Raw genomic sequence first — 24035 nt, 5'->3', positions numbered from 1 at the left:
GTTGGAAGGGACCTCAGGAGGTCATCTAGTCCAACCCCTGTTAAAAGGGGGGCCAATCCCCCAGTTTTTGCCCCAGATCCCTAAATGGCCCCCTCAAGGATTGCACTCACAACCCTGGGTTTAGCAGGCCAATGTTCAAACCACTGAGCTATCCCTCCCCCTGTCATGGTGAGTAATAGTCATTCTGAAAGGAAGCAATTCCCTCTTAACTTGATAGCTGGAAAGTCTCATTGTCTTCTCATTAACTTTAATTAGGGTGACCAGATGTCCCAATTTTATAGGGACTTTTTGGGGCTTTTTCTTATATAGGTGCCGCTTACCCCCACCCCCTGTCCTAATTTTTCACACTTGCTATTTTGTCACCCTAACTTTAATGGTACACCATAGTCTTTTCTTGGGCTGGAAAATGGGGTGAGTACTTGAAGCTGGTTTCATTTTTAATAACTGGTTTTGAAGGTGACCCTCCCTGCTTGGCTGCTTCACCACCCTGCTGTGAGGTGAGGTTGAGCAGATTCATAACCACAGTCTGTATACATATCTTGACCATCAAATTCAGAACATTACAAGCTTTCACAAAAGATTTTACTCAATATATATATATATAGAGAGAGAGAGTACAATAATACAGCATGTAATCTGTTGGTTTAACCTCTCTTTTGAGGGGTTTAAACTTCCTATTCTGTGTTTGGGGTGTCTGGACCCTGATTATCATAGGGGGGAAGTGGCACATCAGCTATGAATATTGTTACTTTTTCCTTCCTCTGTATACTGGTTCCTTACAAGTTATAATTTGATCACAGTAAATTAGTAATGCCTAACTTTAGTCTCATTTTGTCTAATATAGTTAGTATTTTAACAATTACATGATTAAGAGCTAAAGTTTTTCAATAAAGCCCACCCTGATAACTCCCCTAAAAATATTCAAAACACCTAGGTCACCCAAAATTGCTACATTTCTTAAATATAAAAAGTATAAATTAGTTTAACAGTCACTTTCATAAGATGTGCCACATCAAAGTAGCAATTCTGTGTCCCACGCTTTTAGAATTAATGATGCTAGATACATATATTGTAATGTGAATATATGTATGATTATTAACTGTCTTGACAAATATAAGTAAGTAGGGCCATTTCCTGCTCTCAATGAAAGCAATAAGAGTTTTCCATTGACTTGCTAAGAGCAGAATGATCCCACAGGACCTAAACCACTGAAGTGAGTAGTCACTCATATGAGTGAAGCTTGCTGGTATGAATAAGAGTTGTAGGTACCAGACCCACAGAGTGTATGGCTGGGAACCCTAACTTACTGCTTTTCTAAAGTAGTAATGGGTCTTTCCAGTCTGAGTTTTATTAACAAGTACATGTGAAATCCTTTTGCTTGGCTCTTAGGTGACTTCTTCCCAATCACAGGAGTGAAAGTTGCTTTAAACAACACTAAATAACAGTCCTTCTATGAAATAAAAGAGGTGTCTGTACTCCCCCCTCCACCCCACCCTCACCCCTCACACACACAATATACCAGCTAGTGTTATTTTAATCAATTTGTACATCTCATGAGCAAAATGGTCACCCTTGACTGCTGGATATGTTTTGGTTGGCACAGAGAAAAAAATCTCCATTAATTATACTTTCCTGATCAACACTTGCTATGTTAACTTCCTATTTCTAGTGCCCTGCACTTCCTGAACACTACATTTATTTAATAAGTAAAACTAATGGACATTTCTTACTCTCCTTTCAGACCTTGGACTTTTGTACATGAGAATAATCTACAATAATTTGTTCTTAATTGTGTCATTTAATATACCATTGTGCTCTTTTTTCCCCCTTCTTGTTAGCTGGATTAGCAGAATATGTGCTCAAAGATCAGCAGGAGAGACAGATGGAAGACATTTTTGGTAAGGTTTTAACACATGGGGTAAAGTTTAGATATGACTGCTTCTATAAATACATCAGAGAAATGAATACCAGGGAGGGAGAGTTATTTAAGTCAAGTGCCAATGCTGACACAGAACAAATTGATATAAAGAGGCCATCAATAAGTTTAGGCTTGAAATTAGACAAAGGTTTCTAACCATCAGAGGAGTGAAGTTATAGAACAGCCTTCCAAGTGGAACAGTGGGGGCAAAAAGCCTATCTGGCTTCAAGATTGAGCTTGATATGTTTATGGAGGGGGGAGGTATGATGAGCTCAGACTAGATGATTATGATAGCCCCTTCTGGCCATTAAGTCTATGAGTCTAAATCAGTGGCAGAGCCAAGAGTAGAATCCTGGTTATCCATCCATGGCAGTGTGGAGCAGCAGCCAAATGATTGGGACAATATTTACTTGCTTCCTATTAACACCTTTAAAAAGTTGCATGACTTATTTTTATCCTGCTTTGGTGCATTTTTGGCTTGGATTTTGCTCTTATTAGTTAATGGCAAACTTCCTGTTGACGTCAGTGGAAACAAGATTGGGCCCAATGGTTGGACTGAAGTATTTGTAGTTTAAATTAAAGAATGAACCTGGTAACCTGTCAGTTCTGATAACACAAATGATTTCACTGAAAAGATCTGTATGACTCCGTGATGTGTTTTAAAATAGAACTAATCCTTTGGGATATAAAACTGAGGCACAGATTAAATGACCGGCCTATGGTCACATGGCAAGTCTGTGATTCAAATGAAGGGAGAACCCAATAGTTGTGATTTCTATTCCCCTCTGCTAGTCACTAGACCATTCGGAACCACTTAAATTTAACAACTAGATTCCTGAGTGTGTGATGATCTTCTGCACTGTAGAAGTTCACCAAGGTGGCCAAATCTGATTTCTGCGGATGTTGCATCCTTTGCTGATTTGGATGTACACTTTACTATACACATACACTCCCCATCTTTTATTTACAGAACTTATCCTGATTTCAAGACACTATGCATTTGGTGCTTGAAATTCGTTTTTAACAGTACCCTTTGGGATCCAATTGATTCAGATTTGACAGTAAGTTGTTTTTGTTTAACAGGAAAACTCATTTTGGATGAAATGTCCAGTGAAACCACAGAGGGTTTTACAGAGATGAAGAAGCAGAAATGTCAGAAACGACGTAAGTGAAACAGCATTTGTGGCATCGCCAGAAGCAATTCACCTAGGGGGCTGGAGTCTTTTAAAGCTCCTCCCATGCAATCATAAACTACCTGCATGGCAGGGACATTTGTTTTTAAAGGAACATTGTTGCTCCTCTCATGCCAAATTCTTCATTAGCATAAGTAGCCGCAACTCTTCTGAATTCAGTGGAGCTGTGCCCAGTTAAACCAGTGGTGACTTGTCCACTCTTCCTCTGATGTGCATTCGAATCAATTAAAAAAATGCTCCTTATATTTTCAATGATTTGTTGGCATGTAACATGGCACGGTGAGCATGTTTTTAGCTGTTATAACCCCTAGCCTTGCTTTACACCAATGTGGCAATGTTTTAATTTTGTTTTCGATTAATTCTGGCTTAGTAAGTATTATTCCTTTTTTATTAAAAAAAAAACAAACAAACAAACCAATCAACCAAACACTCAGGGTTATAGTTACAAAAATCTGCCACCTATTCAAAAATATAGGGTCAGAGTAAAATAACCCTACTCACTTTCATATTTAATATGCTGAAAACCTCTACTTCTGAGGTAATTGAAGCTGCCTCAGAATTTCTAGAGACAAGGCAAGTGAGGTAATATCTTTTATTGGATCAACTTTTGTTGGTGAGAGAGACAAGCGTTCGAGCCACACGGAGCTCCTCTTCAGGTCTGGGAAAGGTACTCGGAGCATCACCGCTAAATGCAAGGTGGAACAGATTGTTAAGCATAAGTAGTTAGCACATATTCTAAGGGACCAGAATTTCTAGTCTGCCACAATGAAATGGTGCAGCTTTTAGAAGACTATGCCCCAGAAATCAGATCTGGTTGGCTATACAGTGCACAGAACTCTGGTTATGCCTCTGCTAACTCCCCATCTTATTTAACATGCATAAATTAGACTCCACTAACAGAAACCTTAAAATATCAAACTAGATTCAACCTACATCAAGGATTATAAACTTTCTTACTTTTAGCATTCGTGAGCACTGCAGAGAGTTACTCTGATGCTTCCAAGCTCAAATGCAGGAGAACGGGTGAGTTATTGGCTGAAGGATTTTGAGTGTACCTTGTCTGTTGTTCTGATGTCCATACCACTATCGAGGTATTAAACAGAAGGACTGTAGCTCCTGCATGCTTGAGAAAGGTTGGATGCACTAATATGGTGACGTATCATGACAGTGGGTTTCTCTGGCTTAATGCTAAAGAATAGCACAGGTTGGTTATTCTGCCCTTAATCCATACACCCACATCTAATTGTTATGGTAACAAACCTATGACCACCTAGATATATCAGTGGTCATAATACTGCACACCTTGCAAATGCCTCATGGCAGGGCAAAACTTGGATCCTGCTGTTCCAAAAGCACAGGCCTCCACTGTTTGAGTGAAAGGAGAACTCCATAAGCAATTAGCAATAGAAGGCCTATGAGAAGGGGAGGAACCAAGCAAAAAGGGCCAAAACAATAGCCCAGATAAGGAACATCCTAACAAACACAAAAATAGCCAGGTTACTACCTGCAAAGAGGCAACTCCTCACTCGATCCTGGTTACTCAGCTCTTCTGCCAAGGCAGAGAACCTGGAGGTCAGAAGACACAGATCACTTAAAAGATCTGCCCTGTAGCTGTGGAGAGGTGGGGAGAGTTACTGGTTGCTTTAGGCTAACACAGACTGATCCAAGGCAGGATCTGCAGTAAGCAGGCTATAACTTGGTCCCCAAGAGAATGGGAGACACAAAGGCTAAGACCTGTCTATCTAGAAGCTTGTCTGGATGGCCAGGTGTAGATAAGTCACTTGGTTTAAAATTCATTGCTCTGAGTGCTGTGAGCCTTTTTGCAAATAATTTGTACGTTGTTTTGAAGAATCAGACATTGTTTTGCTTCTGTGTCACTGCAAACTGTCAATGCCCACAGACTCCCAAATGGAAACTCTTGCAGGTACCAAGCCTCCAGGGCCTGCTAAATATCACAGAAGCCCAGTCAGAGAGTGGTAGGATTGCAGGATCCCCACTGCAGGAGGCCTGGGCCTGTCACTTGAAAAGGGTGCACTCAGACTGGGAAAGGGTCTCAGGAGGGCCAACCACACGTAAGGTAGCCCATCACAGTGTCAATTGGAGTTTTGTGAACAAAGCAAGGGAATTGTGCCACCCCTAATGTGGAAAATACACTTGATACACTTGAAAAACTAAATAAAGTCCTTGGTGAATTCCTACCTGCTATTTGTGGTTTATTCAGGTAGCACATTCCTTATTTGTACTGAAGCTCCAAGATTGGTGCGGATTAACCCACAGTATTGACTTTAAACCACCCACACAATTTCTTTTTTATATCATGCATTTATGAGGACGTATTTGTATTTCAGTAATGCTCACAATCTCCGTTGAGGATTGGGGTGCTAAACGCTGTAGATGCACGGAATGAAAAGATGGCCCTGGGTCCAGAGAGCTCACAGTCTGTGAAGGAATGTGCAATCTAAGGCACAGTTGTAGAGCTAAGACTTAAATTTTGCAAAGTAGGACATAGTTTTGTGGCATTTATGGAGGTTGCTCAGATAGTGTCACTGTCTCCATCTTCACAGATGCAGCAAAGAGGGTGAAGGAAGGAGTATGTACAGAAGGCAGCAGAGCTGTTGTGGATGTAAGAACTAGTTGCCAGAAAAGAGGTGGGCACTTTGAAAATGCCTCGTAACTTCATTTTGCATTTGATAAAGTGAGAACAACTGTGTAACTCTGTAAAGCCAAACATACCAGTCCTTTGAAAATTCAATAAATATGCCAGCAAAGAACGAGGGGGTTATATTTACCCAAGTTCTAAATAAAATAGGAACACCTGTTGTTATTACTTATTATTTATATATTTATTATTTACAGCTGAGATTACTCCAAGGAAATCCTACTGTATTGGTACCCTCACCATGAACTAGAGACTTGCCCAAACATATTGGAAGTGTTGGGATCAGCAAAACCAAAATGTACAGTATTGTATCTGTATCACGAGCAGGTTATTTCAAAATAAACAAGGACAAATATTTCTTGCATTTAAAACTATTTCTCTGATTGCTTTAATGAGTCAATGGTGCACATAGCAATACAGACTATCAAACTGTTTACTATGTACCATGTACAGAAAGGTCCTGATCCAAATCCTGGATGCCAGACAGAGCACCTTTTCAAACCCTTATAAGTTATCAAGTTTGTATAATCAGGCAGGCATAACAGGTGGTTTCATTTGTCTAGAAAAAGTTTGTCATTGTTTATGTGAAATTTTTCTAAGGAAGCCTGGCCATCCTTACTTCCCCAGTAAGACCTAGGCAGAGAGCCAAGATGAGGGGCCTTACTTTATGCTGCTTCCTCGGTCTCGTACTGCAGTGTATAAGGCAGTGGACAATGTCTGGGAAACTGAGCACAACAAGCTATCATATTAGCTCATTACCTCATACTTGGTAATAATTTACACTGAGTCTGAATATTTATGTGCCTGAAGCTATTTAGGAGGAGGAGGACGGGCCAGGAACGCTGAATGTGTTCTTTTAAACTAGTGAAGATACTGCAGAATCTTCGACATACACACTGTAGTCCTACAGCCAGGTTAGCTGGCTGCATCATGAAGTTCTGCTAAACACGTCAGGTCACTTCAGAGTTTGGATACCAATTTTTGGTCAGCTCTAAACACTTTGCTGATTTGATGACTATCAGGTGACTTATGTCTTATGCTGTGAGATCTTCTGTGGTCTGTCTGACTTTTGTAAGAAACTAACATACTTTAACCCTGTTTGCTTTTTAAAGTGGAGTCCCCTGGGTCTACAGTGAATGGAACTTTTGTAGCGGTGCCTCTGAACAGCTCTCCAGCTAACTCCACCTCTTTGTCTCACCTGCACATGCAGTTTTCTGTTACCAGTATACATCCAACTGGAAAAAATGTTGTGATGCCCGGTATGTACGGTATAACTGCAGCTTTCTACCCCTACACAATAGAGAGAAAATGTGAAACTCTTCACCCAAACCCTTCACTGTAGCATGCATCCATCTCCTTCACATCAGGACATGGTGGTGGGGCTTCTCATTACCCCATACAGTTGCAAGAGGCTGCTGTTTCCTCTCAGCTTGGGGCAGTAAAACTGGCTCCCCTTCATTCCTTGCTAATAGCGTGTGCCACAAGATGGAGAGGCAGGGATTTCTCCTTACCCTCCTCCTCAATTAGAAACTACTCTTCCTCTGCTCAGTCAAAGGGAAAGTGAATGTGAAAATCCCTTTGAATGCAGCACTCAGAAACTGGTTGGTTAATTCATTCCATGGTGGTTAGTAAAATTAAAGGTCACTGTAAGAGCAGTGCTTCAACATGTTTTTATAATTCATTTTGACTTTGGTTTTTCTGGCAGCGTCCCTGGGAAAGGCTTTGTAGACTCAGTTAGTTTTGCTATGATTTATACAACTGCTGTATTTGTCAAAATATAATGAGCGAGGGAGCGTTTGGAGTTACAGCTTTGAGTCTGGAGGCAACTGAGAAACTGACTTTAGGTAGCTGATATTAGTCAACACAGCAGCAGCTCTACAGAAGCTCTACCTGCTGCAGAGCTGTAACAGGTGATCAAGTTACAAGCAGTGCATCATCAGAACACATTCTTGGGCTGATTCTGTCCAGAGGAGTAATGCTTCCTTGCTGCCGCTGCAGTGTGAACGTAATCACATGGAAAGGCTGTGATAATGCTTGAGTCTCCTAATCGCTTTGAGGGCAACATAGCACCTCAGACTCCATAATGCGTTCATTTACATACAGTCGCCTTATGCAAATTAACCTTCACTGTCACAAGCCACACCAAGAGCGGCATCAGCCTTAATATTTTATATACACTGTAAATAGTATGTCTCTCTATGGGATGCCTTCGGCAATGAACTCTTTAATCTTTACAGTACCCTATGAATTTTCAATAGGTTTTTGCCATTCTGAATGCTCCAGCTGAGAATGTACATAAAGAACACCACTGAGAGCAGGAAGGGCTGTAGCCCACGGCTAGGAATCGAGGTGCTTAAAAATTGAGTAACTCTATTACTCTTAATTCCAGTGTCTTCTGGAAATTCCAACCCAGACTGTCTGCTTGTTGGTGCTAAAGGGATCCAGGTGATATCCGGCTTTGCAGTTCATCCTCAGCAGATAATTAATTTGCCTGTAGGGAATGGTGCATCCAATATTATAATATATCCAGGTGAGTTATTCAGTAGTGTTTCAATTTTTCAGAGACAGAAAGTAAAATAATTTCTATCAATAAAGTACCACAGATCTTCATCACATTTGTTTGTAGATGTACAGAGAAAGCTATTAACGTGCTTGTTTTATTTCTAGTGTCCTCCTCCCCCACTGAAACATTACAGATATCACCAGTTTACCCCACAACCCTGGCTGGTAAGTGCAGGATGGCTTTTCTTCTGTCCAGTATCTCTGAAAGGGTAACAACATAGACAGTTTCAGAGTAACAGCCGTGTTAGTCTGTATTCGCAAAAAGAAAAGGAGTACTTGTGGCACCTTAGAGACTAACCAATTTATTTGAGCATAAGCTTTCGTGAGCTACAGCTCACTTCATCAGATGCGTATCCGATGAAGTGAGCTGTAGCTCACGAAAGCTTATGCTCAAATAAATTGGTTAGTCTCTAAGGTGCCACTAGTACTCCTTTTCTTTTTGCGAACATAGACAGTAGATTGTTTCTCTGTACACGGACACCAGTTTTTCCTGTTTCAGAGTAGCAGCCGTGTTAGTCTGTATCCTCAAAAAGAAAAGGAGTTCTTGTGGCACCTAGAGACTAACAAATTTATTAGAGCATAAGCTTTCGTGAGCTACAGCTCACTTCATAGGATGCACATTTTGCTCATGTTTTTCATAACAAATTACCTGCAGTTCATAGTTTCATAGATACTAAGGTCAGAAGGGACCATTATGATCATCTAGTCTGACCTCCTGCACAACGCAGGCCACCGAATCTCACCCACCCACTCCTGCGAAAAACCTCTCACCTATGTCTGAGCTATTGAAGTCCTCAAATTGTGGCTTAAAGACTTCAAGGAGCAGAGAATCCTCTAGCAAGTGACCCATGCCCCATGCTACAGAGAGAGGCAAAAAACCTCCAGGGCCTCTTCCAATCTGCCCTGGAGGAAAGTTCCTTCCCGACCCCAAATATGGCGATCAGCTTGTTAATGTTGCTGACAGTCCTTTCCCTAACAGCTCAGTCTAGTCCAGTGCACTAGGCAGAATTGTCTGTTTAGTGCAGCATTAGAGCTACAGAGTCATGTGTGTCCAGAAGTGGCCATATCCTTTGCCCCCCAGAGTCTGGCACTTTAACCTTTCCAAAATAGTTATAGACTCATGCTTTAACGCTTATCCCATTACCATCAAGATAAGGAACTGTGTTGATGCTTTATATACTAACTGCTTTACTGGGCTTTTAACTGGCAGTTAACATGGTCCAACAGAAACAACAGCAACAACACAGAAAAGCCAACCTAAACGTTTACTAAAAAGTTTTCTCCAAAGTCTTTTCCAAAGTCTGATTGTAAAAGTCAAACACATACAGAAATCGGTTCATAATAAACAAAAGAAAGTCTTGTTCAGGCTACAAACAGTTCCCAGCTGCAGTAGCAGTCTGCCCTCATAGTTAGTTACTAGTGCAGGGAGCTCTGCTGTAAGTTTTGGGTTGTGTGTTTACTTCCAGGCTTTGATGCCTACAAAGTATCTCCATTGTTGACTGCTGCTATTGCTGCTTAGTTACAGTAGGTGTGGTTGCCCCCTAGTGGCTATTTATACAGCTAAAAGCACCAAAGAGAAAGGTGAAAGTTTTGAAGGTGACCCAGTGGATGGATCCCTAAATACCCTCAGGTTTCTGTAGAAGTAATTGTAAAGGTTACACACAAATTTTTGCAGGCTCACCAATTGCACTCACTCATTTTTGTTAATTTACACAGCACATCAAAATACATAGGGCATTTTCCATCCTAAAATGAGTCCTTGCCTTGAGCTTACAGTCCAACTGGAAAACAGGCAGACCCAGGAGCAGAGAAAGATGGCAGCATGACAACTATTTATTTGCTTTCCCTCAATTTTCCATTTGCTATTAACTTTTGCCTTATTTGCCTTATTACCACTTAATCCTTCTCTATCTGCCTGGCTATAGACTCCCTTTGATTTTCCATTCTCTCATTTTTATTTATTAACTCCTGATCAGTCCTCTAACCCCTCCCATTCACTCACTGCCTCCTTCCAACCTTTCCCATAATTGTGTTTAATCCATTCCTGCATTCAGTACCTACTTACCACCTAATCTTCATAGAATCATAGAATATCAGGGTTGGAAGGGACCTCAGGAGGTCATCTAGTCCAACCCCCTGCTCAAAGCAGGACCGATGCCCAATTAAATCATCCCAGCCAGGGCTTTGTCAAGCCTGACCTTAAAAGCTTCTAAGGAAGGAGATTCCACCACCTCCCTAGGTAACACATTCCAGTGTTTCACCACCCTCCTAGTGAAAAAGTTTTTCCTAATATCCCAACCTAAATCTCCCACACTGCAACTTGAGACCATTACTCCTTGTTCTGTCATCTGCTACCACTGAAAACAGTCTAGATCCATCCTCTTTGGAACCCCCCTTCAGTTAGTTGAAAGCAGCTATCAAATCCCACCTCCTTCTTCTCTTCCGTAGACTAAACATCCCCAGTTCCCTCAGCCTCTCCTCATAACTCATGTGTTCCAGTCCCCTAATCATTTTTGTTACCCTCCACTGGACTCTTTCCAATTTTTCCACATCCTTCTTGTAGTGTGGGGCCCAAAACTGGACACAGTACTCCAGATGAGGCCTCAGCAATGTTGAATAGAGGGGAACGATCACGTCCCTCGATCTGCTGGCAATGCCCCTACTTATACATCCCAAAATGCCATTGGCCTTCTTGGCAACAAGGGCACACTGTTGACTCATATCCAGCTTCTCGTCCACTGTAACCCCTAGGTCCTTTTCTGCAGAACTGCTGCTGAGCCATTCGGTCCCTAGTCTGTAGCGGTGCATTGTATTCTTCTGTCCTAAGTGCAGGACTCTGCACTTGTCCTTGTTGAACTTCATCAGATTTCTTTTGGCCCAATCCTCCAATTTGTCTAGGTCCCTCTGTATCCTATCCCTACCCTCCAGCGTATTTACCTCTCTTCCCAGTTTAGTGTCATCTGCAAACTTGCTGTGGGTGCAATCTACACCATCCTCCAGATCATTTATGAAGATATTGAACAAAACCGGCCCCAGGACCGACCCTTGGGGCACTCCACTTGATACCAGCTGCCAACTAGACATGGAGCAATTGATCACTACCCATTAAGCCCAACAATCTAGCCAGCTTTCTATCCACCTTCTAGTCCATTAATCCAGCCCATACTTCTTTAACTTGCTGGCAAGAATACTGTGGGAGACCGTGTCAAAAGCTTTGCTAAAGTCAAGGAACAACACGTCCACTGCTTTCCCTTCATCCACAGAGCCAGTTATCTCGTCATATAAGGCAATTAGATTAGTCAGGCATGACTTGCCCTTGGTGAATCCATGCTGACTGTTCCTGATCACTTTCCTCTCCTCTAAGTGCTTCAGAATTGATTCCTTGAGGACCTGCTCCATGACTTTTCCAGGGACTGAGGTGAGGCTGACTGGCCTGTAGTTCCCAGGATCCTCCTTCTTCCCTTTTTTAAAGATGGGCACTATATTAGAAGATTACAATCTTCTGCTTTACCCTTTCCTAGTCAGCCACCACATCTCCCTTCAACAGTGAACTCCATTCCCCTGAAGAAAATTGAGCTAAGTGAAGTTGTCTGGAGGCAGTGAAGGTGTTTCCTTGTGCGGCTGCCATACTTCCTTGTCTCCTGGAAAGCAAAGCCCATTAATAGGCTACTCCAGGAGGTGCTGGTGGGGTTTCTACTCTGTAAAGTCCAAAGGAGCAGCTGCTAGTTTACCCCACTGTCCAGATGATGCAGCTAGAGTTCCTGGCTCCCAATAGAAGATCTGCAGCCTCGTATAGTTTTCCAAAGACTCATAGATGATAAGGCTAGAAGTGACCATTGTCATCATTTAGTCTGACATCCTGTATAACACAGGCCAGAGGACTTCCCTAAATTAATTCCTGTTTGAACTGGGGCAGATCTTTTAAAAAAACCATCCAGTTTTGATTTTAAAATGGCCAGTGATGGGGAAGTGGTTCCAATGGTTAATTACCTTCATTGTTAATTTGTGCCTTATTTCCAGTCTGAATTTGTCTAGCTCCAATTGTCAGCCATTGGATCTTGTTATACCTTTGTCTGCCAAATTGAAGAGCCCTCTGTTAAGAAATGTCTGCTCTCCATGAAGGTACTTATAGACTATGGTCAAATAACCCCTTCCCTGTCTCTTCGTTAAGGTAATTAGATTGAGGTTACTCCTCAGAAGCAATGGTAGGACTCACTCTCACATGACTCACATTAATGAACTGTTTGTGCGCGTCAGCAGGGCCCATGCAGATAGTTAGTGCACATCAGGCTTCTGCGGGTTAGAGTCATATCCCAGCATGCCACAAATTACACGTTTGTGTTGACAAGCCCTAAGGGTGATGTCAAAGAAAAGAGTCTGGCAGATGAGTTGGTAACTGTGGCAAACTCAGACTGATATCAGGGGTTCAACTCTGTTAGCTCCTGTAGGAAGACACCACTTCCCGTTGGGTCTGAGTTTGTCCTAGATGTCTATTTATGACCTCTGGGCAGAACTTCTGACACTGAGATGAAAAGGCCTTTTGAGCCTTTACCAAAGCCCATGGTTAATGTGTATTCCAGAGAAGATGTTTCTTACCATATTGTATAACGCCTCTACTGAAAAGGGATCCATGGGAAAAGGTCTCTTGAGCTGGCCCATCGAACAGGAAATTACTGAATATTCTTAAATCCTTTTAAAATGTAACCTTTACATGTCTTTATTAGGGATTGTTTTTTCCCAAATGTAAGCTATTTCTAGGCAGTGACTCATCTGAGAGGAATTTCTGTCCCACTCAGCTGTGTTCAATGTGACATCACAACTCAGAAAACATTGTAAGAAAGTATTGCAATCCTTGGATGTACTCCTGGAATTTCCATCTGTTTTAATGGAGGCTACAGTGTGCCTTTAGAGGCAGCATTTGACTCCCTGAATGGATAGTTTGTTTAATCATGTTGAAAGAGTTTCTCAGATTTTTTGACTTAACTAAAATTATGCTGTGGACAGAGTCCTCTTTAGTATTTTGTCTGCTAACTCTTTGCTGTCATTAAGAGATAATACTGATAACAGTTTCATTAACTGTATAAATAACTTGTCAAATGCATTATTTCAGCTCAAGTGGACTTGGCTGTCCAAAGCATTTTGGGGTCTCCTGACAAAAACCCCTCCATGGGCCCATTTGCTTATATGCCAGAGACTGCAGCTGTGACTGATCATACAGGTAGATACTACCCTATTTAAAAACCCCTATATGCTGACTTTACAATTATAATACTTTGTATGTATGACATAATGCAGAGTGACTCCCCCAACTGAGTTTTCCCAGGGATGTTACCTGTATATAATGCTCACCCTACGTACCTAGCTACTCAGCTCTAACTAAAATTGTGTGATTACGCTGAACCTATTCCTTTTGATTACATAAATAAGTCTTAAATGTGAACATGAATCAAGCCAAAATGCTAATATTTGAAAGGGACAGTGGGTCTCATGAATAGAGCTGTAATTTTTCTCCATGGCATTGCTCCATGTAGGGTATCCGAACAGTCATGTTCTTCTGTAACATTGTAATAGCTACAATAATTAACCTTGCGAAATGATGAATACTGACTGAAGCGTCTGCTTTATCTGCAGGGTTTTCTTCCCTTTTGTCTGTCATAAGTTAACATGATTTGTGTGCATTTTTATCACTGAAATAGACAAATATTTCCACCTTAAGTTAGGACATCAATTGTTATGTAGCAAGGTTCTACCCCATTTAACTAGTCACATTGCTGAAATTGGAAAAGTTCAATCAGTGAATGTTTAAGAGTCTGTTTCTCAAATTGATTACTTGTTTTCCTGCAGATGAAGAAGAAATGTCCAATGAGAGATCACAGATTCCTGTTGTTCCTTCTGAACAAATTCTCAAAAGACCAAGTGAGTTTCAGTCCCCTTTAACCTTAAATTGCTTTGCAAATTCTGTGGAAAACCAAAAGATCAGTTTTTGCTCTAGAATAAGTTGTCTGTTGTGGGGAAAATGTTTTGTACAACAGTTGTGGAGCTGTTCAAAACTTTCTGAGTGGAATTCAATCATTGCTATATTTTAGGAACTAAATGTTTTCTGAAAACTGACAGGGGCCAGAATGTTGGTGCATTTAAAGAGCATTATAATTTACATATTTAAAACATCTAAAAGTTATGTTGAGTCCATATTTCCTTTCAAATACTTGATTCTTCAGCTCACTTGTGCTTTTGTTTTTCTAGAGCCAGTGGACGCTTTCTGCACATCACTTAAGGATTATTTCCAAGATGTGTGCAAGTTCATGGCCATGGACCGTGAAGTAACTCTTGATCACCTTTACATTGATGGGGCTCTCATGCAAGGTCAAACTGAAACAAAGAGTGGGAAAAATATCATCAAGGTGATGGAGAAGGAGCTGGTAATATACAATTTAGAAGAGAAGGAAAAAGCAGCTATAGAAAGAAGCCAAATATTTCAAGTCCTGGGAGGGAAAGAACTAGAGACGAAAGTCGTTGTGGTGTTGGGAAAGGCAGGAATGGGTAAAAGCATTCTTGTTCAAAAGATCTGCCAAGACTGGTCCAATGGAAAGTTTTCTCAGTTTGAATTTGTCTTTTGGTTTGAGTGTAGACGGCTGAGCCTGCCTGAAAAGCAATACAGCTTGAAGGACCTGCTTCTTGAGCTCTTTGTCAAACCTCGAGAGGGAAGCGACGAAGTCTTCGAGTACATACTGCAAAATCCCGATAAAGTCCTCCTCATCTTTGATGGTTTCGAAGAGTTGCAGGATCATGATGGCTTTACACATTACTCAGACTGCCAGTCGTACAAGGAGCTGTACAGCATCAGAGAGCTATTTGCAGGGCTCTTCCAGAAGAAGATACTCAGTGGCTGTACTTTATTGCTAACAGCAAGACCCAAAGACAAATTTAATCAGTATTTATCCAAAGTGGACAAGATTATCGAAATGATAGGGTTCTCTCCACAACAGGTAGAATCATATATAGCCAGATATTTTGAAGGGCTACCATACAGTGATGATGCAGTGAAATTAATCACAGATTGTCAATATCTGTTCAGTCACTGCTACAGCCCTGTCATGTGTAGATTCATTTGTTTTCTCTGCGAAATGATGTTTGAAATGGGAGACAAAGACCTGCCTTCAACACTTACCAGCCTCTTTGTAAAATACCTTCAGCAAAAGCTGATACCTACACAAACAGATGTGACAGCCATAGGAAATCAACAGCACATTACCAGGCTAGCTCAGTTAGCCTGGTATCTTGGAGAAAAGAACCAAAATGCCCTGAAGAGCAGTCTTTTTCCCTCTAAAGAAGTTAAGGAGTTTGCTCTGAAATATGGCTTAGTACTGCCATTTACGTTCCCAAAACATTCGGGAAACAGGGAGGAAGAATTTGGGAGTGTGTTCTCAGATTTTGTTATCCAAAATTTTTTGAGTGCACTTCATCTGGTGCTCACAGAAGAGATCAAGGATAAAAGCCTCACAAAGTACCTCTCACTACCAGCCAGGAAGAAAAAGCCTCATAATTGGTTAGACTTGGTGCCTCGATTCTTGCCTGGGTTATTGTATCTCCAGCATGATCCATACCTCTGTTCTCTTTCAGATGAGCATGTAATGAAAATCATAACCAAGAAGCAGAAGACACTCTTAAAATACATTAAAAAAATACAGATAAGTGATCTCTATCCAGAAAAACTACTTGAGCTGCTCCACTGTGTTTATGAAACACAGGACAGCTATCTTTTGCAGCATGTGGCTTTAAGGCTCAAGGCTGAACTTTCTTTTCTGGGCACTCTTCTTACACCCCCTGATGTCTATGTGCTGCATTTTATTTTAAAAAGATCCCCAAAGGAGTTTTCCTTGGATTTGAGGAACAGTGGCATTAACCTACAAGGGCTGAAACACCTGGTTGGCCTAAAGAGTGTGACATCATTTAGGTTAGTTATTTCTTGTTGGTAATTGTGTCATGAGCATTATAGTGGGACAGACCTTTTCATGCAAGGGCAGGGACTCAATAAACTTGTGTTTTGACACTTTACAGGGCCTCCCTTAGTGATACAGTCAGGCTGTGGGAGTCCTTAGAGCAAACAAAGGAATATGAGCTGCTGAAGATTTCAGTTGAGAAATTTGGTATTGATCCCTTTAAGGCAGAAACTATGAAGGACATCAGTGACCTGTCTGACCTTGTACGGGTACAAGAGAAAATGATCCGCTGGTAAGATCCTATCAGAATTAATGACGTATTTACACTTCAGTGCTTATAAATTATGAAAGGCCCTGGTTTAGTAACAGTCCAAGAGAGTAAAGTCCTCCATTTGGAAATGCAGGAAATGCTCTGTTGCCCCACCCATGTTTTTCTGCTGTAATACATTGTGAAAGTTTGGAGGTGGGGGGTGAGGGTCCCACTCAATCTCTGTACTGAAATGCCCACAAAGAAGACAATTGGCAATTTGATTATTTTAGTTCAGGCCTTTTACCTGTAATTTTTTAAATCCCTTATCTTCTAATCCCTTTCAATTATATATCCCACATTGTCAGTGTGGCTCTGCCCTGTAGTGGCTAGAGTCTGCTATTGGCTGTGAGCTAAGAGCCAGTCTTTTATCTCCGACAGTACAGGCTTGTACTTTCAGAGGCAGAGGTCCTGGGTTCAGTCCCTTCAGATGATCCAGCCGGAAGGCTAATTACAATTTCAAGCATGCACAATCAAAGCAGTTACTGGAAGTCACTGTTCTGATCTTGTATTTTGTGAATGTTGTGTGTTCCATCTGTTTGTTGTTTGTTATATGATTACAGGGGTTCATTCAAGCAGAGATTAACTGCACGTAGGCAGGAGAGAGGACATTAGCTCCAGATAGCCCCAACCTCCTGACACTGCAGATGTTACTCACTTTGAAGTTTTACCTCTGGCTATGCTGAACTCAACCACCTAGCTTGGCCCTGGAGGAGTGGGTGGTTTGGTGTCCTACTTTGTAACCCCAGAGTGATCCAAGTGAGAAAAACTGGAACAAAGACCTTTAGGCAGAGACTGCTGCAGAGCACACTGGACCCCCAGGCCCCTGAGGCAAAGCGGTCAGGGGAAAGATAGACCTATCTAAGCCTTTATGCACACAGACGGTCTATACCAGGGATTGGCAACCTTTGGCACACAGACCATCAGGGAAATCGCTGGCAGGCCGGGACTGTTTGTTTACTTGCAGCATCCGCAGGTTCGGCCGATTGCAGCTCCCACTGGCCGCGGTCCACCGTTCCAGGCCAATGGTGGCCGCTGGAAGCGGCAGCCAGCACATCCCTCGGCCCACGCCACTTCCCGCAGCTCCCATTAGCCCGGAACAGTGAACTGCGGCCAGTGGGAGCTGCAATCGGCTGAACCTGCAGACGATGCAGGTAAACAAACCATCCCAGGATTAAACAACCACCAGCGGATTTTCCTGACAGGCCACGTGCCAAAGGTTGCCAATCCCTGATCTATACTGTAGTTTTAAAAATACTTTTTCTGCTATATTTTATTTTCTTCCTCCTGTTAAGATCAAACAATACTCTGTTTTGAAAATGTTATTTCTAATAAACCTTTATAGCAAATAACCTGGCTCTGCACAAAGTATTCTTTGTGAAACAATGGGTTTTTTTTAGTTATTAAAAACTGTTTCTAATAGATACAATTATTCCATTATGGTTTATTTAGCATGGAAGATGCATTTGGCTGCAATATTAATGAAATTCCTGCTATCAAAAACCTCAGAAAACTAGAATTTGCGTAAGTAACACCCCTCCCCATTTGCTAAAATACTTCTGAAGTTTATAAGACTCTAAAAATAATCATTTATGTTATCTAAAGTTTGTTACAGTAAGTTTATGGTAAAAATATGAAGTAAACCCCATTTTATCTGTATTTTGCTGATCTAAACTAGAATTATTAATTTATGGGCAAAACCCAGAAACTCCTAGTGCCATACCCTCAACTGTTGTAAATCAACATATCTCCATTGACTTTAACAGAGCTATGCTGTTATACAGCAGTTGAGGATCTTGTTCCTTCAGCTGTAAAATACACTGAAGATATTTCCCTCATTATTAACAATGTCACTTTTCATTTCTCATTCACGCTAAATTTCGATGATGTAATCCAATGGCTGACAAACAAATGAGGTCCCTTTCCATTCACATTAAGCCAGCTGAGCTGCATCATTACTCAGTGTCTATGTTAGTGTTGTACCATGTTTTGGCCATGATCCAATCACTTGGGAAAAGATTCCTGCACGAAACTGCTCTTTCCCATCTAAGTCTCTTGACATGAATGAGTGTCTGTGCTAAGCCGTCTGTTCTAGCTGATTATGTCATGTAGGTGACAGCAAATACTGGGCGTCAGTGTATATCTGCTGACTAAAAACTATTTGCTTCCCTCTTTCTGAGAAAGGAATAGGAAGAAATAATGTTGAATTGGAAGGAAGGATTAACTTATGCACACTTAAACATCCAGTGGGAATCACTGTTATGGCATTCGCTCCACGGCGCTTACATCCAAATATTTGTTTTTAATGTAATTGGGGGCCGATTTCTCCTCTCAGTTGCACCAGTGCGACACTACTGTACTAGATAATATAGCCTCCAGTTCAGAAAAACTACTTCAGAGGGGATTGTACCAGTGTAATGGAGAATGTGTGACCACATCCTCCACTCCCTGCTGCCTACATAGAATTTAAAGTTAAGTCTAGCAGCTTTCTCTTTGCTTGGCCCCACCTCTGAATTCTCAGTATTTTCTCTCCCCATTTCCTCTCCTTTTCTTTCCCCAAGCTTGTCTGTATTCTGGGTCCAAATCTAGATGTCCTTACTCAGCTGAATTCCCACTGAAATCAATGAGTTTGGTGTGAACAAGGACTGATTAAAAACCAAGGGTCAATTCTGTTGTTAAGTTGGTGTAAATCTGGAGTAAGAACATTTAAAGTCAATGGATTTACTCAGTTTACACTGGTGTAAGATGAACTGGAATGTGACCTGTTGATTGAAATGGGAGTTAAGTGCAGCCAGTGGTAGAATTTTCTTTTAAGAAGAGGGGAGACAAAAATAACCTTGATCAGGTTTAAAATACTTAAAATGAGAGAAATCTGAAATAGCAGGAAATACCCAGCAAGGTGAGATCAGATATGAATGAAAAGCATGTTGCAAAGAAAAATGAGAGAGAGGAACATGTGTGCAAAACTTCCCCTGTGTGAACCTCTGCTATATTTGAGCTAATGTTGTAGGGCCATATTATGCAGCTGCTAAAGCAGAGTTAAAGAGGCAGTAAAGAGTTTTGCTTAAATACAGTTGCAGAATCTTGTCTGTGGTATGGAAAAATGGATGTTGGTAACAAAACCAAAACCACATGTTGTGCTGTTTATGTACTGTGAAATGACCATAGTTTTTTTCCTTGCAGGCTGGGTGCAGCCTGCGGCCTTCAGGGATTCTTAAAGCTTGTTGAAATTCTTGCAGCATTCCCATCTCTTCAGCATTTAGAGTGAGTGATATTTTTTCCCCAACTGTCCATGGAAAGTGGTGGGTGGAACTTAACAGTAAACAGCCTCCAGGATCCTGCCTTATTGGCTCAGCTCATTATCCCATTATGTCCCAGATCCTGCCTTATCAATGGTCAATCTCTGATGCTTCAGGGAAAGGCCAGCACAATTCAAAGGGGCTCCTGCTCCATGGCTCCCAGTGTGGCCTATAAGATTAGGAGGAGATTAAGATTGGCCTCAAATCCAGATTCCTAAAATTAGGGTGGCCATATTTTCCCAAAGGGAAAATGGGACACCTCACAGGGCCAGCCAAAAGCCACTCTCTCCTCCCTGCATATGGGGCAGTCCGAGCCCCCCTGCTGTCTGCCTGTGCGGGGCCAGCCCAAGGCCCCCCACTCCCTTCCACTCATGGGGTCAGCCTGAGCCTTCCCTGAGCTTCCCACCCACGTGGGGCCAGCCCAAGGTCCCCTCATCCCCCAGCACCTGGGGCCAGCCTGAGCCTACCCTGCCACCCACCCACATGGGGCCCTCCCAAGGCCCCCTTCTCCACCCCTGGTGCATGGGGCCAACCCAATACCCCGTGCCGCCCACCCATGTGGGGCCGGCCAGGACAGAGCTGCTCTTGAGCCCTCCCTCCTGCATAGGGCTGGCCTGACATTGCCACGTGCCCCCCCTGCAAGTTCTTCCACCTCCTGCTAGGGGTCGCACCACCACTTTTTTGGCAAAACTCTGCATTCGTCCTGTTTGCCAAAAAAGTCAGGACGGCCGGGACAGGACTTAAAAAAGGGACTGTCACGGCCAAAATGGGACATATGGTCACCCTACCTAAAATCCCTTCCATCTGAGGGAAGTGCAGTGAGAAGATGTTCAGTTTTTCTCCTCCCTAATCCAGGAGGGGAAGCAGTGGAGATGATTGTTATCGCATCTTTTTTTTTCTGTACATGTAGGGAGGAAATGCAGTTGGGACGCAACTATTTCATAACTGGTTTAACAACGTTCATTTTGTAGTGTAAGTGGGGCATTAAGTGCTGCTGTTTGCATATCAAAGGAAGTGGGTCATGCAGTTCTACTCTTCTTTAAAATCTTCTTAGGCTCAGAGTTTGAAAAGCAACGAGAGCTGCTTATTTGAAAAGCTCGAATACGCAAGATTGCTCTTACCCAGGGCTTAAATTCTTATAGAGTATTTCCTGCAGCGTGCTCCTCCCCCCTCCCCCCAACATGTTATAAAAACTCCAGAGGGTTTCAAAATATTTACCAGGCCTCCACTCCAGACAGCTCTGGCTGAATTTAAGTCCTGCACTTACCTGATTGCCTGGGTCCATTATAAAGAAATAGCCTCTCAAATTTATGAGCAGATATCTTAGATGGTCAATGGACAGAAAATAGTTAAAAGGAAACCTAGTAATGTCTTGCTTTGTGGTCCTGCAGCTTGGATGCTCTGAGTGAAAATGAAATAGGAGATGAAGGAACAAAAAGCCTCTGTGAAGTATTGTCTGAGCTGACATCACTGGAAACATTGAAGTAAGTTGCAAGGTTAACGGTGCCAACTTCTGGGAGCCAGGAAGGAGAAATAGGTTAATTCTATGGCACTCAGAGTTGGGATTGTGCTTTGGGGATTCCTAATTCCACTTCAAGGCAAGCAGTTAATTTTTCCCAAGGTTGCCTTATTCATAGTACATCAATTTTTTTACAAGAACTACAGAGAAATATATAAAATGCTAAGTAAATAGAGAAATTTCTTAATGTCTGATCCTGCCATTGCTCCAGATGTGAAATACCCATTGGAGTCAGTGGTGACTTTGAGCGTGGATGGATGGCAGGGTCTAGCCTAATGAGCAATATATATATATTTTGTTCGTTTAGATACATTAGACACTGAAAATCACCAAGAGGTTTTCAAATAGGATTTTGTTTTTCAAATAGGATTAAATCCTCTATCTGGTTTATCTGTTTTCAAAAAAAGTATTGGTTACTTCCTTCAGAACTGCTCCACATTGACCCAATCTTCTCTGGGATAATCTGGAAGGACAACATTATCTTAAATGATTCTGGGATGGGAAAATGGTGGTTATAGGGTCACATTCTCATGTTGCATCTCAGTGTCAAATTTGTAGAGCAACATGGAAAAAAATTACCCAACATTGTGATGTCCTGGTTGTATTAAACTCTATTAACAAGAACATCTTATTTGTAATAGTTTATCACAGAACAAGATAACAGATTTAGGGGCAGAGCAACTAGCCACTGCTCTTCCTTCCTTATCCTCGTTAAAGACACTGAGGTGAGTGTTTGTATTCTATTCTATTGCCTTGTATAAAGTGTCCCTGTGCCTTAGTTCAGAAGATGATGACTATACTTGGAATGAATAATGCCCACATACTGTAATGAGTTCACTATGGGCTTGGTGCTTCGGGCCTTATTCATATGGTTAGTCCCACTGAAAGTAGTGGGACTGCTCCTTTGAGTAAGGGCTCCAGGATTGAGGCCTCTGTCTTGATAGTTCCTATACACCAGCAGCACCGGATCTTATTTATTTGGGAGAAGATAAATGTAAAATTTAATCTGATATGGAGATACAATAGTTCCGCACATGGAACTGCTATCCAGGACCCCAATCCTGTGACAAGTTTTGCAGGGGTCTACTCGGCAGAATCAAGGTCTAGACTACACCCAACAGGCTGGGACTTGACTCAGGGTATATGGTTCATCTAGCCCGGTATCCTTCCTGACATGGGCCAGAATTAAGTGCTTCAGAGGAAAGCACAATAAACCCTACAGTTCAATTATGGAATAACTTGCTTCTAAGGGAAGCTTCTTCCTAACCCTTGTGCCCTGAAGCATAAAGATTTAGCCTCTGCACGTTTTTAAATCATATCTAATATAGCCAAAGTTGTTCTCATTGTCCATTTAATGTCTAATCCTATTTTTGATTTGTGTTTGTAAACTGAACAAGGGGAATACCTGACTCTCAATAGGACTGTAATTTGATATTTAAAATATCTTGAAACCACAATCTACAGAATGGTTGCAAATTAATAAGAATTAATCATACCCTAATGTCTGGAATTCTTTTCTTTAACTACTAGTGAACATTTTGCTTTATTTAATGGTGATCCTGCTGTCTGTGTTTTCTGCAGTTTGTACAATAACTACATTTGTGATGCTGGAGCGGAAAATATTGCAAGAATACTTCCTGCAATGGGATCTTTAAGGGTGTTACAGTAAGTAGAAAATCTTCAAAGAGGATAAAGGGGGGACAAAAGCTTGCTTAGATACTATAAAATCTTATCTTGAAGATTAATATTTTATTGCTGTTACCTTCAGCTGAGGAGTTTCAAATGCTTGAAAACTGGGAATTTGCACCCCTGTGTTCATAGGAATGGGGAGAAGAGGGGAAGGAGAGAATTTGAGGGAGAATAACTTGGGAAAGCTTTGTGGTGACAGGTTGGGATAGGAAGAGGAACCACAGGGGGCAATGAATACGACATAAGCTTGGAGGGATGGTTACAAGATGGAGCCTAATAAAACATTAGTATTCATGGTTAAGCCTGAAAGACAATTCTGCTCCCCCTTTCAAAACATAAACAATTCTTACCCACTACAAACAGTGATAGCCACAGGATTTTGAGAGGGCCAGTGAGTAGGGCGACCAGATGTCCCGATTTTATAGGGACAGTCCCCATTTTGGGGTCTTTTTCTTATATAGGCTCTTATTACCCCCACCCCCATCCTGATTTTTCACATTTGCTGTCTGATCACCCTACCAGTGAGATTCTTAGGGGCACTTACAGGCTTATCTGACTCATTTGTTTTATTTAAAAAAAAAGAGCAGGAAAGCTAGATACCTTCCCCAGTTTCCTCAGACAGGAGAAATGTGTGTGCTGGGTCCAGGTGTAGTTACCAGCAATTAGAAAGATTTTAGGGACAGTTCCAGATATAACTGTATGTCTGGGAGCCACTAAACTACACAGAGTCTGAAGGGATTTGTGGTAACTTCTAGCAATTTATAGCACTTCAGATGCTTTATAATTAACTGTATAGCATGTCACAGTTAGTCTTGCCAGTACTAGACTCCTAAAATCAGGAGGAAAGGAAGCTGGTGGGGTGAAGGTGGAATGGAGGTGGGGGTGGGAGTGGGATTTTCCAGGCCCCACAACTCAACTTTGGACGGGAGAACATTTATCAGAGTAGAAG

General features: G+C 41.7%; 1 protein-coding gene across 2 annotated transcripts in view; it reads left to right on the top strand.

Moving 5' to 3' along the window:
* Positions 1-24035, top strand: part of CIITA (class II major histocompatibility complex transactivator) — a 60907-nt gene that overhangs the window by 29662 nt on the left and 7210 nt on the right. For both annotated transcript variants that reach the window (XM_077828609.1, XM_077828610.1), the window contains exons 4-19: positions 1839-1898; positions 3002-3082; positions 4075-4134; positions 5676-5759; positions 6883-7029; positions 8160-8300; positions 8438-8497; positions 13443-13550; positions 14177-14248; positions 14576-16286; positions 16391-16564; positions 18032-18103; positions 19763-19843; positions 21270-21362; positions 22039-22122; positions 22979-23062. In XM_077828609.1, coding sequence (XP_077684735.1) covers positions 1839-1898; positions 3002-3082; positions 4075-4134; positions 5676-5759; positions 6883-7029; positions 8160-8300; positions 8438-8497; positions 13443-13550; positions 14177-14248; positions 14576-16286; positions 16391-16564; positions 18032-18103; positions 19763-19843; positions 21270-21362; positions 22039-22122; positions 22979-23062 — 3112 coding nt within the window. The remainder of the gene's footprint in view (positions 1-1838; positions 1899-3001; positions 3083-4074; positions 4135-5675; positions 5760-6882; positions 7030-8159; positions 8301-8437; positions 8498-13442; positions 13551-14176; positions 14249-14575; positions 16287-16390; positions 16565-18031; positions 18104-19762; positions 19844-21269; positions 21363-22038; positions 22123-22978; positions 23063-24035) is intronic.

The sequence above is a fragment of the Eretmochelys imbricata genome, chromosome 10 (genome assembly GCF_965152235.1).
Source record: "Eretmochelys imbricata isolate rEreImb1 chromosome 10, rEreImb1.hap1, whole genome shotgun sequence".
NCBI classification, from domain to species: Eukaryota; Metazoa; Chordata; order Testudines; family Cheloniidae; genus Eretmochelys; species Eretmochelys imbricata.
This window is presented reverse-complemented; position numbering and strand designations above follow the sequence as displayed.